The 15972-nt window shown below is 34.6% G+C and overlaps 1 protein-coding gene across 1 annotated transcript; it reads left to right on the forward strand.

The window, feature by feature from the left end:
* Positions 1-13096: 13096 nt before the first annotated feature.
* LOC114761034 (putative RING-H2 finger protein ATL71) lies at positions 13097-13549 on the forward strand. Its single transcript, XM_028950343.1, has one exon. The coding sequence runs from the start codon at positions 13097-13099 to the stop codon at positions 13547-13549; it is 453 nt and encodes a 150-aa protein (XP_028806176.1).
* Positions 13550-15972: the final 2423 nt, after the last annotated feature.

The following is a 15972-nucleotide window of genomic DNA, read 5'->3' on the forward strand; positions in this document are numbered from 1 at the left end:
TGTCTCATTTTTTTAATATAAATTTGTACTTGAATAATAATATTTTAAAAATAAGACATGTGTATTGAAAAAGTTAATATAATGAATAAAAAAAATTTAATATCAGCATTCTTTTTTTTTTTTGGTAGTTGTGAGCATTCTTCTTAATTTAATATCGTAGTGATAACGGGGGACACCTGTAATGAAATAGTAGTACTATTTCTTTTTTTTTTGGGTGACGGTAGTACTATTCTATTAGATGACTTGATATTTTTCTCATTGGCTGAGAGTGTTTGGTAGTTGCTTTGATTATTGTGATATATTGGGGCCCAAATGGTAACTTATCATTCTTTTAAAAAAAAACACCTCTTAAATCTTGATTATAATATTGTAACGATAACGTATCATTTCTTTGAAAAAAAATTTTACAACAATCCATTTTAGCTTACAAAACTAATAACCAAGATGGACCACTTTGTATGGGAAGACGGGAAGAGCTAACCAATTTTTTTTTTTTAATATTTGTTTTGGCCGACACTCAAATTTAAAAATATCAAACTTGTTCAGACAGCGTTTCTTAAATGAACTTGCGAGACATTAAAAAAATAATACTCTCCGATCCTTAATATAGGACCTAATTGTTGAGTTGGTTTTTGTTCTAAATATAAGACCCATTTGTTATATTTATCATTTTTTTCTAAATTACCCATATGAATACTCCCTCAACCATAATCAAGTAGAAGAAGAAGATGGGGGTATTAAGAAAGATGATTATGGTATTTTAGGAAAAATGTGTCACATTTCTATAATTAACTAACTTACCTAACTTCCTTAATTTAATCAAATTAGTTAAATAGGTCTTATATTAAAGATCGGAGGAGTGAGTATTAGCAAATCATCTTTTATTGAACAAACAATAAATCATTGATAATTCGATGGCAAAAAAAAAAAAGTCATTTGATAAATTTTTCATGGGGTAAACGATTCATTTGATCATGCTACGTTATTTATTCACGGCGCTTGAAGTCATCGTTATGACCTGGTTAATTAAATCGATCATTCTCTCGGACAAGCCAGCCAACGGATACCCCAATAAACACATCTTGGAAAAACAAAATTAAATAAGAGGCAAAATTACGTGCAACAACTAGGTTTTCGAAGATTTATATTCAAGTGAAATCATAATTATTTTAAAAGTTCAGAATTATTATAATATTTTTTTTTTACCATCAACATCTATAAACACTACAAATTTTTGTTTGTTTGTATTTTTTAGTTTTTCTTATATATTATTTTATCTATTTGTTTAGTTTTTAGAGAGAGAAAACAATTAAAAGCATAATAATGACAATTCAATTATTGAAGACCACACGTACTGCAATTAAAAGATATTCCTCTGGTTCTATTTATAGGACAGAGAGAAATTTTTTTTTTAATCCTATTTATAAGTTACTTCATTAAGTTTTTAGTATAGATGTACTATCTTATCATTTATTTATATAATGTAGATAGTTATTTTTTTTTGGAAAAGTATATATATTAAATATGGGTAAAATTAAAAAGTTCTTATATTTTAATGAAGAGTTAATATAATTTAATATTTTTCTTGGTTTGTATAAAATATGCTGAAACTGCCTTCTAAATAGGACTAGAGATGTAGTATGTACATAGGTTCTCAATTAGAAATACTTGAATTGTTAGAAGTCTTATAGTAAAGCCAATTAATATATAACTAAACTCTTTAATATAATATCTCTCAATTGTAATTTTCTGCATTTTTACTGCTGGAGAGCTTAGATAATCTAATTCCTATTCATTACATTATAGACATGATCTTGTCATACTGTTGTAGAATCTCTTCCTTTTGTTGTTTTAATCTGTTGATTCTTTTTTGTAAGCTTTATTATTCTTGTGTGCAATTCATTTTTAACATTAGGATGAATGCTTATGTTGTTGATGGAAGGAAAAGATCCTTATGTGTAGCCAATATCTTTTTCAACTTCAAACTCAAACCCATCGATGCAGCCCTTCTTGTTTTTACGCTTATACACTACAAGAAATTGTAGAAGTAGCAGCGGAACCTTTCTAGCGGTTAAACAAAACCGCTAGAAATTTCAGATATTTCTAGCGGGTTCCTACAAAAACCGCTGCAAAATACAGACGGTTTGACCATTAAACGCACATTTCTAGCGGTTACCCCCTAACCGCTAGAAAATTAGAGCTAGAACACTCCCCGGGCTTTGGCGGGAACTTGGCGCCAAATTTGTAGCGTTTACTTTCTAGCGGTTCAGGCTAATAAACCGCTAGACACCGAAAATTCTAGCGGTTGATGCATGAAGCGCTAGAAATTTTTTTCATTCCCCGAGGAGTTTTTAGAAATCTCTAGCGGTTCAGGCCTAGAACCGCTAGAAATTCCCAACGGTCATATGACCGTTGGGAATTTCTAGCGGTTAGGCACAAAACCGCTAGAAATTCCGCTAGAAAGTCTCGGTCTATATATAACCCCCCCACACTCTCACTTCTTCAATCGTTCTGGAAGCGAAGCTCTGCTGAATTTTCTTCACAAACATATTGAGTTCTGATTCAGTTGCAGATCCTTATTTTCAGGTAAAAATAGTAATTTATTGATAAATAATTTTTATTTTATGTTTTATTTTATTAATTTTATTATGTTATAGCTTATAAATTAATTTTTTTTATTTCATTTATAAATAATTACTATTGTTGTTATTAGGATGCCTCGTCGACATGGGAAAGACCCAGTTGATCCTGAGAGAGCTGGACCCAGTGAGGTTCATCATGATGCTGATGAGCCATTTCCCAGCATTCATGACTACGATCTGAGCGAGGAGGATATCCTCAGTTTTATGGAGCAGGATGGTATTGAGCGGACTGAGGAGGCTCATTTTACTGGGGATGAGCAACCCCATGCTGATGCTGCTGACGAGGAGGAGGAGGAGGAGGAGGAGCAGGATCAGGGGAATGAGTATCCCCAGGCTGCATAGCGTCCTGCTCCGAGACGTCAGGCTGGTTATGAGGTGGAATTTGTCGGTAAGTATTTATTTTAACTTTTTAAAGTTTTGATCAGTATTTAATTTATATAGAAATTATATTAATTTATTGATATATAATTTATTTCTTAATTAAATTTTGTAGACACTGAGGGGAACAGGTCCTATCGGAGGCTGACAGCCAGAGAGCTGTCTATGATGACGGGCGGACGAGTGGTTGTGCCGCTCAATGAGTTGGGCCAACCGACGAAGAAAGGTGGCCAGTTGTACAACAAGTACGTGCGCCTCCTTGGTCAGCAGTGGACGCTGTTCCCCATCTACGTGCAGGACTGGAAGAAGATCACCTCAGACAAGAAGCAGCAAGGCTGGGAAATAATGAAGGTAATATAAAATTGTTATTTATAATTTTTTTTAATTTAAATAAATGATTATATATTTTGTTTTCAAATAATTTAATTGTTTGATTATAATTTTTATTTATTTAATTTGTTTGTTATTTATAATATTTTTAAAAGTAGTTAAATGAATATATATTTTTAATTTAAATTATTTAAAAGTAGTTAAATGAAAATAATTTGTTATTGATTTCATTAATTTATTACTTATAATAATTTTAAATTTAGTTGAGTAAAAATATTTTTTTATTTAAATTACTTAATTGTTTAATTATTATTAAACTTTGATTAATTTATATTTATTTATAATATTGTTAAATTAGTTAAAAACTAATTATTTGTTTTTAATTATTGAAATTGCTTAATTATTTGTTTATAATTTGTTATTTAGTTAATTTATTATTTAATCATAGAGTAAATTTATTCTGGGGGAGGAGTTGAGGGCTGACACGATCAAGAGGCTGGGGATGGCATGGAAGAACAGGAGGGCCGACCTGTGGAGGGAGAATAAAGGTGACGGGACGAGGCCCCTCCAGGAGATACTGGCAGATGTACCTGGTGGAGTCCCGGACCAAGACTGGTCCACTTACGTCTATTTTAGGATGACGGCTGACCAGATGGTATGATAATATTGTATTAATTATAATTTCTTTATTTTTTATCCGACTTGACTCATTTAATTTAATTTTTTTACATTTTGCTTCGGGCTCTTTCTAGGAGAAATGCTAGGAGCGTCAGGCATCAGACGATACGTCATAGGGCTGGATCCAGGAGCTTTGCGATCACTTATGACGAGATTGTGAGTACTTGAAATAAATTTATTAAATATGTAGATGTATTTAATTTGTAACTAATTATTTCTTTGATTTCATTTACAGATAGAAAAGACGCAGCAGGAGCGGGGATACACGCCCACTTATGGCGAGATGTGGCCGATGGTGTATAGACCCCGAGACGGGCGTGCGTCGGATGAGGTTGAGGAGATAGCGGTAAGTAATAAATTAAATATTAATATAATATCACAGTGTAGATATCATTATATTATAATTAACTTCTTTATATTAATTTTGGTAGGCACGGATGACTCAGGTCGATTCCGAGTTGCGTGAGTCTCAGGGGTCTGCCTTGGATCCCACCGCCTCACTTTTAGCGGGTCTTGGCCGGCCGCAGCACCCTGGTCGAGTTAGCGGGCTTGGACTTGGACCTACACCGACTAGGCTGCCCCGCTCAAGTGGCGCTGGCCCTTCATATACTGCTGGGAGCTCTCATGCGAGTGCGAAGCGGCCGGGTTCCTCATCTTCAGAGGAATTGCGAGAGGAGCTCAGACAAGAGTTCGAGGCCAGGATTGTGGAGCGTGATCGTCAGTTCCAGGAGCGTGATCGTCAGCTCCAGACGCAGCTTGACCAGCTCTTGGCAGCTGCTACGGCTCTGCGTCATGTGGTGGTCAGTATAGCTCCAAACATCTCGGTTCCTGACATCCCCGACCTACACATGCCACCAGTCCCGCCCCTACCCCGCCATCCGCCAGTCCAGTCCCAGCAGGTTGAGCGGCCTGCCCACCGTCAGCCGGAGGATTCAGCAGAGGATGATCCCGATGATGCTGCTTCTGCCCCCCACCCATGATTTGCTTTCATTGTATCGGATTTTATTAGAATCTTAATTTTACGGTTTTATATATTATTTAGATATTTATCTAAATTTTATATTTATTTGTTTCCTTTATTGATTTATTTCTATAATTTTATTTATGTCAAGTACTAATTAATATTGAAATATTTATTTATTTATTACAACATCAACATTACAATTTATTAAACACGTTAAACATATTAATTACTCGAAATAATTCTATAATCATTATTAATTTAATAAATATTTTTAAACTGTAGAATTTTCTAGCGGTTCACAAGGACCGCTAGAAAATTGTGAACTTTGACCGAATTTTCTAGCGGTTATAAAACCGCTAGAAAATTTAAAACAGATGGAGAGAAAATTCCCGTTAAACCGCTAGAAATTTCTATCGGTTTGTAACCGATATTTAGAATTTCTAGCGGTTAATAACCGCTGGAAATTGAAATTTTCCGTTAAAACCGCTACAAATTTGTAGCGGTTTTGTAACCGCTACAAAAAAATGACCGTTCCTCCACCCTCCTTTATAAGCTGAAGCACTTCAACTGAATTTCATTTTAACTTCTCTTTGAGCTCTGTGGCATATTTTCACGAAATTTGAGCATTATTAGTCATGGATAGGTCGTGGATCAACTTGCACCGGTCGACTCCGCAATACTTGGCTGGTCTAAACTATTTCTTGGATTTTGCTTTCGCCAATGCTGCCGTAAATGGTAAGATTCAGTGTCCCTGTCCTAAATGTAATTTCAAAAAGTGGCATCCCAAAGATATTGTTAGGGAACATTTAATCTTTAAGCCTTTTCCGCGAGAGTACGTATTTTGGCAACTACATGGGGAACGGCTAGATATGGGTGCTGAGTCAGTGCCAGTAGTTTCACGGATGGGAGTTCGAGTGGATGAGGCCGATGCCGTGAATGATGCTGTGCGTGATGCTTTTGGTGTTCACGAAAGCTCGAATCCCAACGAAGATGAAGTAGAGGGACCTCAACCGGAGTTTCTAAGAAACGAAACTGCTCGGGAATTTTTTGACCTCATGACCGAAGCTGACAAGCCTCTTTATTCTGGGTGTACAAAGTATTCGAAGTTGTCATTCTTGGTGAGGCTGTATCACATCAAATGCTTGTGCGGTATGACTGACAAGGCGATGTCTATGTTGCTGGAATTACTGGGAGATGCTTTCCCCCAAGCTGAATTCCCTCCGTCTTTTTACGAAGCAAAAAAGATTATTAACAAGCTTGGCTTGAACTATAAGAAGATAGATGCATGCCCAAACGACTGTATGCTATACTGGGGAGATGATGCCAACAAAGAGATTTGTACGAGATGCAAGACGTCACGCTATAAGTCGGTACGAAAGGGCAAGAAGCAAAAGAAGAAACCGGCCAAAATTCTCAGGTACAAATTATTACAGCGTGTTACTTGTTCCGTCTCTAAAAATATTCGGTATTTTAAATTTTTAATATATTATTTTCTTAGATACTTTCCTTTGAAACCACGGTTGCAAAGAATGTATATGTCATCAAAAATGGCTCAGCACATGAGGTGGCACGCGACTGAGGAAAACCTAGATGGTAGGTTAAGGCACCCACGAGACTCGGAGGCGTGGAAAGCGTTTGATGCGAAATTTCCAGACTTTGCCAATGATCCTAGAAATGTACGTCTTGCATTGGCAACCGATGGTTTTAATCCCTTCGGAAACATGAGCACAAGTTACAGTATCTGGCCGGTGGTGTTAATTCCATACAATCTACCACCTTGGATGTGCATGAAGCAGAGCTCCTTTTTGCTTTCCATGATCATTCCTGGCAAGAAAGCACCAGGAAATGATATTGACGTATACCTGCAACCGTTGATACACGAATTGCTCGACCTATGGACGAATGGTGTTGAGGCATATGACTCACATGACAAGCAACTATTCAATCTCCGTGCAGCCTTGATGTGGACAATAAGTGATTTTCCCGGTTTGGGAACTTTGTCTGGCTGGAATGTGCATACTGGGTTGGCCTGTCCTGAGTGCAATTTTGATTCTGTGCCATGTCGCCTTCCACACAGTCGCAAGTGGTGCTTCATAGGACATCGACGGTTCCTTGATTCCAAGCACAGACTTAGATTGCAACGGATTCGCTTCGATGGGAAACAGGAGAAGAGAGATCCTCCTGTTACTTTGTCTGGTATGGATATTTTGCGGCAGTTAGAAGATGTTCATATCGAGTTTGGTAAGAGTGTGGATCCCGAACGATTGGGACGACGATCTCGTGGGACATCTGATACGCAACCTATGCAATGGGGGAAGAGAAGCATATTTTTCACTCTTCCTTATTGGGAATCTAATTTGCTACGACACAGTTTGGATGTTATGCACATTGAAAAAAATGTGTGCGATAATGTGCTATATACGTTGCTCAATGAAGCTGGAAAGTCCAAAGACCATCTCGCAGCTAGAAAAGATTTACGGGCCTGGGGAATTCGTGAAGAGGCTTGGCCTGATGAAAACGACAAGTTTCAGCCAGCTAAATTCACCTTGACAAAGCAGAACAAGGATATCTTCCTCTCGACGTTGAAGAACATAAAAGTACCAGATGGATATTCTAGCAACATCTCAAGGTGTATCGATCTGCAGGCTCGAAAGGTTACTGGGTTGAAAAGTCATGACTCTCATGTTCTTATGCAACAGTTACTTCCATTGGCCTTGAAAAACACACTTCCTTCTGATGTATCGGTGGTTTTGGTAGAATTATGTTCATTTTTCAAGAAGTTGTGTGCGAAGGTCTTGGTAGCGGAAGAGCTTGATCAGCTGCAAAATAAAATTATTCTTACACTTTGTCACTTGGAGATGATATTTCCTCCATCATTCTTTACTGTTATGGTTCACTTGACTGTCCACCTTGTTCGAGAAGCAAAGGTTGCTGGCCCAGTTCACTATCGATGGATGTACCCTATAGAGAGGTACTAGATTATCTTTTATTCCCGCCTCTTTAAATTTCACATTGTTCTTTCATTTACTCGTAATTATTAATGCAATTTTAACTTACAGGTACTTGGGAAAATTAAAATCATATGTTAGGAATAAGGCATGGCCTGAGGGGTCAATAGCAGAAGGTTATTCCGGAGATGAGGTCCTAACTTTCTGTTCGAGGTACTTTGATGACATGGAGACATCTTTTAACCGCCCGCGTCGCGTAGATGATTCTCCTCCCGGTCCTTCAACGTCAACTTTATTTCCTCCTGTTGGGAAACCAGTTGGAGGATATGAATTCTTCAGACTCACTCCTACAGAGAAACTCCAGGCACACAGACACGTTTTGATAAATTGCAGCCAAGTTGAACCCTTCATGCAGTAAGTATATATATCATATAAGCTCACTAGCTTTTACACTTTATATTTGTTTCTTATTGACTCTTCTAACAAATTACACTTTACTATAGTGAGTTTAGGAGTTATCTCAGGCGTCAGCTACGGGGCCGTGCGCGTTCTGCTGACATTGATAAAAGAGTCCACAAAGAGTTTCCCAGTTGGTTTACACGTCGAATACGTAATGACAACAGCCCATACACAGATGAATTCAGAGCTCTTTCTCTCGGTCCGTTAGACCATGCACGAAGGTTTACCGCGTACAATGTCAACGGCTTCAAGTTCTGTACGGTTGCACGTGATCAGGGATTGCTCACACAAAACTCTGGAGTTTGCGGGACATTCGGAACGAGATGTTATGCTAGCAGTAGTGATGGCGATATGCGCTTTGGAGGCGTCACTTACTATGGAAAGCTAATTGACATTATTGAGTTGACTTACCAGCTTTTCACCGTGACACTGTTCAAATGCTCCTGGGCAAATACGACAACTTCACGGGGACTCGCTACTGACCATTTGGGCATCACCTCAGTCAATTTCTCAAGACTTATTCATACGGGGGCATCTGAAGATGATGAGCCATATATCCTTGCTTCTGAGGCACACCAAATTTACTATGTCGAGGACGAGAAACATAAAGACTGGAATATGGTCGTTCACCTCAAGCCACGGGATCTTTACGATATGGGTGATGGTGACATTATTTACGACAGTGAACCCTTCCAACCCTCGAATTTTGAAGACTTCTTTCCTCAAGGAGATGATAATTTGCCACTTATCAGGTACACGTCTTTTCTTAAATTATTTAAATAATTAACTACTAATTACTAATTTTTTCCAAATACAACATAAATTTAACAAATTTTTTTAAAATATGTCCTTTCAGGCCGGATGATGATGGAGAGTAGCAGCATCCAAAATAAATTATTTAACAAATTTTTCGTCCATAAATACATATGTATAAATTAAAATTCGTAAAATTTTTTTAAAAATAAAAAAATTTTCATTTGTAGCGGTTCATAACCGCTACAAATTACAATTTCGTGAAAAAAATTGTAGCGGTTATGAACCGCTACAAAATACATACCTGTAAATTATAATTCGTTCAGATTTTAAAAATAAAAAATACTAAATTTCTAGCGGGTAATAACCGCTACATATGTAACCGCTACTAATTACTAGCGCTTTTATATACGGTACAAAATGAATAACAGCTACAAAAAGTTATAAAACGCTACAAAAACACCGCTACAAATGTGTCGCTGATCTCTATAAATACCATATCTTCTCTACATTCATTTACTCCATCTCTTTTCCTTCCTCTCCTATTCTTCTTCATAATTCTCTCTTTTTTCTTACTATCTCATATTGTGGTTTTTCTCTCTTTACTCTATGGTAAGTGAATTTTATTTTATAATTCGTTGTATCTTTTATTTGTTTTTATTTAAAATTTACTAACATATTTATTTCTCCTTTCCTTTCAGATTTTTCTTCTCCACATTTGTCATGCCCTCCTCAATTGATTCAAATACTCATCAACTTAATACTATAGGTTCAATATTCCAAAATATATCATCTTTAATTCAACTATCTTATTAAATATTCAATTAAATTATCTTATTAGATTAAATTCACTTCTTTTAACACATTCATAATGTAATTACATATTTTTTATTACAAAATTTGAATATATAAAATGTAACATATAACTAATTATACAAATTAACAAAAATTCTTCAAAATAATTTATTTAATGGTTTTTAAAATTATAATATGAAAAACCATAAATTTTTTTTTCTGGCACGGTAAACATTTCTAGCGGTTCAGAACCGCTAGAAATATTTCGTGAAATTTAAATTTCGCGCCAAACTTTCTAGCGGTTCTTAACCGCTAGAAAAGTTTCCCGCCATTCTAAAAATTCAATTGGTGTGAAAATTTAATTTCCCAAACATTTCTAGCGGTTCTATAACCGCTAGTAATTTTCGCGCGCTACTGAAATTATTTAATTCCCGTTTAGCAGGTTTCTAGCGGTTACAAAACCGCTAGAAATTTTTTTCGGGGAAACGTTTCTAGCGGTTTTGAAACCGCTAGAAACGTTTCCCCGGAAAAAATTTCTAGCGGTTTTGTAACCGCTAGGAATGTGTCTCCTTCAGATAATTTCTAGCGGTTCCTAACCGCTAGAAATGTTCTATCGTTTTGACCATGATGTGTAGCGGTTGAGATAACCGCTAGAAATTTTTTCTAACACCTGTTTTTCTAGCGGTTTCGTTAACCGCTACAAATGTTATTTGTTGCGGTTAAAACCGCTAGAAATGTAACACCATAACCGCTAGAATTAACATATTTTTTTGTAGTGATAACCTTATCATAAGTTAAGTTCTTCCTGATCAGATTGCACACTTGGAGAGCTTCTATCACAACTTATGAATGCCTTTCTCCTTGTGAAATCATCTTGTAGAACAAAATTTAGTGGGAATATATAAAATAAAGGGGTGTTTGGATACCCCAATAATCACTTTTTCAAAAGCACTTTTTCGCAAATCGAGACAAATTTCTCTACATATTTACTTCGTATACTGTAAAAGTACTTCTAAAACTATAGTTTTGATCTTACCCAAACACCTCCTAAGTGCTTGTTTTCATCAGAAATATTGTTAGCAATTCAATTTTCTAATGGAATTAGTCATAGAAAATATTCTTTTAGAAATTTCGTCATTAAATTTATTAACAAAATTTCCAACAAATTTGCCACGAATTTCCAACAAAATTTTCCAACGGAATTTTTTGTGGAAAATTCAATCAGAAAATAAAATTTCTAACAGAATTTTTGACAAATTTTTATGTCAGTAATTGGATGTTGTTTTATATTGAAACTTTTTGAAAGCAATGAAAAAAAAATCAGATCAAGATAACTTAAGTTTCTTGTTGTCTACTTTGATTACATCCAGATATTCAGCAAGTCCAAAATTGAGCATTTAAGCTATTTTCATCGACTGTTTCTTACCTTAAAGTAAGAGAAGTTCCATGTTAATTTACCCAAGTCCGAAGAGGTGAATGGCTTGGAAAGTTTTTTTTTAATTGCCTATGTGGAATTGAATGTCTATGTGGAACTTTTGTTTTTTTGTTTTTGTTTTTAAAATATGCCCATGTATCCTATCCTCTTAACAGATTAGGGTTGGGTGAAATTGAACTAAATTTAAAACATTAAAGGTAAAATTGCACCATAAAAAATATTAGGGTGTTGGATGCACTTAAAGATTCGTTTGTTGAGTTCTACTTTACTCTTTGATAATTTATAATTCTTTTCATTTTAAATAATAATAATAACGTGTCTTACTTTATTATTTATTATCTCGTATTTATTAAAATATGAAGAAAAACATATTTTTATTTTAAAATTTCTCGTTATTGTATGGAATATATAAATGACACATGATTTTATTAGCCAATCCCTGACCTTGTGTAATTTAAAATCCTGATAATTGATAACAACCTATTCTATTTTATAATTCGCTGCTCCAAATATTAAAAATTTAAACACCATATTTTATTCCAAAATTTACCACTCTGCACAATTTTATCTTTGAATTTATTACCTTATAATAAGGGTATACTATACGTTATTTTAATAACTCGTCGTTGTCTTATAATTTGATATTCTACGGGGAAGAAGGGGCTGGGATAGGAGAGAAGTGGCTAGCCAAATTAGAGGAGATGAGTTTGGGTGCTAATCAAGGGTAATGAAATACTTAAATACATTAAGGTTGTTTAATCTTATCTGAACAGTCTAGATTTATTTTTTAAAAATTATTTTAAGGGGTATAGAATCTAAAATAAAAATGATCTCTTTAGTGTCATTTTTTTCAAAAAAATTTTTATTAAAAAATAATCAATGAAAACTTTTAAATTTAGATAGTCCATATTTAATAAGAAGGGAGACAACTTTTTCTTGGGGGGTCTTTTTTCCCTCCTCTCTCTTCTAAAAAAGAAAAGAATAGTATGTCCAACATTTGACTAAAAAAAAAAGGACAAAGAAACTAATATGTCCCCACTCATTTTTTATATTCCATGACTGCCTCTACCTAAAATTGGTGGTTCTCCCAACTTACTTTCAAGCTCTCCCATATTTCTCTTGCCAACGAGATTGTTACGCCAAGTAAAATATACTTTCAATGAGATTACTACCAAAAATCATACATACAAACATCTCTCAATTTGTTGCTGATCAAAATCTATTCTAAAGTTATCTTGAAATTACCCTTACAGTCCGTTTGGTATAAGAAAAATGAAGGAAAGAAAATGGAAGGAAAAATTTTAATGAGCTTGATTTAAAAACTTAAAAAAAATAGGATTTTAAAATGAAACATTAATTTTCTCCCCCTTCTGTTTACCTCGTACCAAACGAACCCAGGCTTAGAACGAAATTCGTGGCTCCAGAGTCCATGTGGGACCACAGACAGAGTATGCAGGAACAACAAAAAAGAATAGTGAAATGTGATGCCATGTGAGCGCGAGAGGGGAAGGAAAAAATGAAAAAGAAAAAGTAAAGAAAGATGACGTGAGTGCTGACAGCATAAATATTTTAACATTTAGGTCTTTAATTATATTTTTTTAATTTTTTTTAACAAATAAACAGAGCTCGAAGACCAAGAAAATGTTGACCTATATAGCTGCTGTTAATTCCCAAAAGATCCATCCCCAGTCTCCTCTGGCTTTACTACCTACAGATGAACCTCGACGGCAGTACCGCCGGCTTCACCTTTGGCACTGTCTTCGTAATCATATCCATCTGTTTTGCCTGCATCCGCCTTCGCCGGCTTTCCAACAACCCTGTCAACACCTTTGGCACGGCGGAGCTCTCCTCCGGAGCAGAATATGGCCTCCACGACTCCATTATCAACAGCTTTCCCAAGCTATCCTACTCTGAGATGAGGAAAAGCTCTTATAATAATAATCCCAACAATATTGAAGATCCTTCTAGTTCTTCTTCGTGTTCCATCTGCTTGGCAGATTACAAAGAAGAAGACATGTTAAGGTTGCTTCCTCGTTGTGGCCATCTTTATCATCTTCACTGTGTTGATCCATGGCTCAAGTTACACAACACTTGCCCTATCTGTCGAATTCCACCAACCTCCTCTTGTGTTGGAGATCACGATGATCGGTCTAATGACTCCATCTAGGGGTCATATATATAGCTTGATCATCCGTCAGCGTTTTAAGTTGTCCATGTATGAAACATGTGGAGTTAAATTGTGTTGGAAAAAAGAGATGCGTTTTTTGACAGGAAAGGCTGTGCAGGGAGTGACAAAGTTTTTTTTTTTTTGGAGCAAAAGCAGGGAGTTACAAAGTTAAAAGCCACTAAGATCATGTCTTTTTAGCTCCTACAAACATCTCATTAAAGGTGGAGTGTGGTAACTACTAATTGTTGAAAGGTGATGTTGTTTTAAGGAAGTTTTACATACTATATCTTAGGAGTATTCACTTGTGTTATATCCCAACGTTTCATTCCAGTCTCAATAATTTTGGGACGGAAAAATTCCGTTCTAAAAATTTTTGAGACGGGACAAAGGCAGACGGGGATAAAAATGTATCATGATGGGACAAAGATATCCCAGCCTAATTCTGTTCGAATATATTATTTTTTTTAATTTTATAAATTTATTTTATTTATCATTAATATAAAAATATTATAATCTTTATGATTATGTTGTTGACCATTTATAAGTTTTTCTGTATGAGTTATATGATGTTTTTAGGAAATATTTTGAATTTATATACTTTTTGTCTTTTAAAAATGTATTTTTTTTTGTTAATTTTTTATTACTATAAAAATTTTAGCCAAATTTTATCTATTTTCTTTATATAGTTTTTACTATAAGTTTTTATGCTTCAAATATATTTGGTTTTGAAATAAAAAATTTTAATTTTTTAAAAAAAATATATGAGATGTCCTTGTCCCATTATGAACGCCCCTAATATAAATCTTCATAGAAATAACTTTTGGTTTTCAAGGTTATGGTGGTTCATAAAACAATACTCTTCTGGTTTTATTTATAGGATAGAGAGAGAAGGTTTTTTTAATCCTATTTATAAGTTACTTCATTAAAGGTTCTTTCAAACCTACTAATTGCGTTAGAGTCCAAAAGAGACTTGAGTGCATTAATGAAAAAGGTGAGTTGACACATGCCCGTGCTAGAAGACACAAAACGCTGTAGAATTGATTTTCCATGGCTTCTTCCTTGAGTTCTTCCATGTGAAAGAGAAGCTTGTTACAAAGGAAACAAAGTTGTGGAGCATCCTTCCCATCATAATTAGTCAAGTCAAAGCACCTTCCGTCTTCATCGTTATGGTTGATTTTGAGGTTCAAAACTTTATTTCCTCTCATCTTTTAAAAAATTGTGGTTGGTAGAAAATCACTCTGCCTTTTAGTTGTTGAAAAGTTTTTGTTTTTTATCTGATATGAACAAGGAAAGCAATGCAAAGATTAGTTTTTGGTTTGGTATGTGTTCGTGATTTAAGTTGGGGTTTCATTGTGAGTGGGTAGGGTGATTATGGGCGCTCTATTTTTGGATATATTTTGGGTGGGTTGATGGTAGATATGCTCTGTTTGGGTATGGTTTAGTGGGAATGGATGAAAAGAATGAAGGTTGGTGTGGGTAAAAATTCTTACTGCGAAGTAGGAGAATGTGTATCAATACAGTTGTTTGACTTGTTAATCATAACTATCTCGTATAGGTTTATATTAAAGGTGGTGAGAACGTGCAAAAAGCATCTATCTTTTTTTTCTTCATATAGGACAAAGTTTGTAAATAATAAAAAAGATTATATGTGCTATAGAGAAGCAAGATATGTAAGTTTAGTTTGAACAAATATTATTATTATCTGTTGCCCTGTAGGTTGTTACTGAATTATTGTTAAATTGTCAATATTTTTACCATAACTTGTCATTTGTTGTAGGATTGATCAATTGTTTGGAAGTGCCTATAGTGGCTTGTTACTCATAGAAGCAACTTGCATTATGACAAAGTGTATTGTCTATGCTACTAGGCAAAAGTTAGAGCAAGAAAAAAAGAGACACATTTGTTATTTATGTCACTTGTTGTTGTAAATGGTATACTTTATATCTGATTAATTAAATGTTAGAATGAAGAAAAATAGTTGATTAGATTGTGTTGACAATTTAAGGTGCCACGCTTGACAATTGTTAGTAGCTTTATTGAGAAGTGATGCTTTAGTGGTCAACAACACATTTTGTATAAAGAAAGTTGATAAGTGACATAATATTATTATTTAGTTTCATATTCACATATGATCTATTTTCATATTGTTTGGTTATCTAAACAAAAAGAAAAATACTTTTCAAAATGACATATCAACAGGAAAATTAATAAGTGATAGAGCTATTATTAACAACTTAGGGTGCAAATGTTAGCAAGTAATATAGGGAACATTGATAGCTAAAATAATTATTAATTTTAAATTTGTAATTGAATTATATTTAATTGAAAATATAAACATTATATCATATTATATAACACATTATAACTAGAATGTATTTCTCAAATTTATGTTAATTAAATGACATTTCAAAACTTAAGCAGTT

The sequence above is a fragment of the Neltuma alba genome, unplaced genomic scaffold (genome assembly GCF_004799145.2).
Source record: "Neltuma alba isolate B1F8T4 unplaced genomic scaffold, ASM479914v2 tig00011067_pilon, whole genome shotgun sequence".
Lineage (NCBI taxonomy): Eukaryota > Viridiplantae > Streptophyta > Magnoliopsida > Fabales > Fabaceae > Neltuma > Neltuma alba.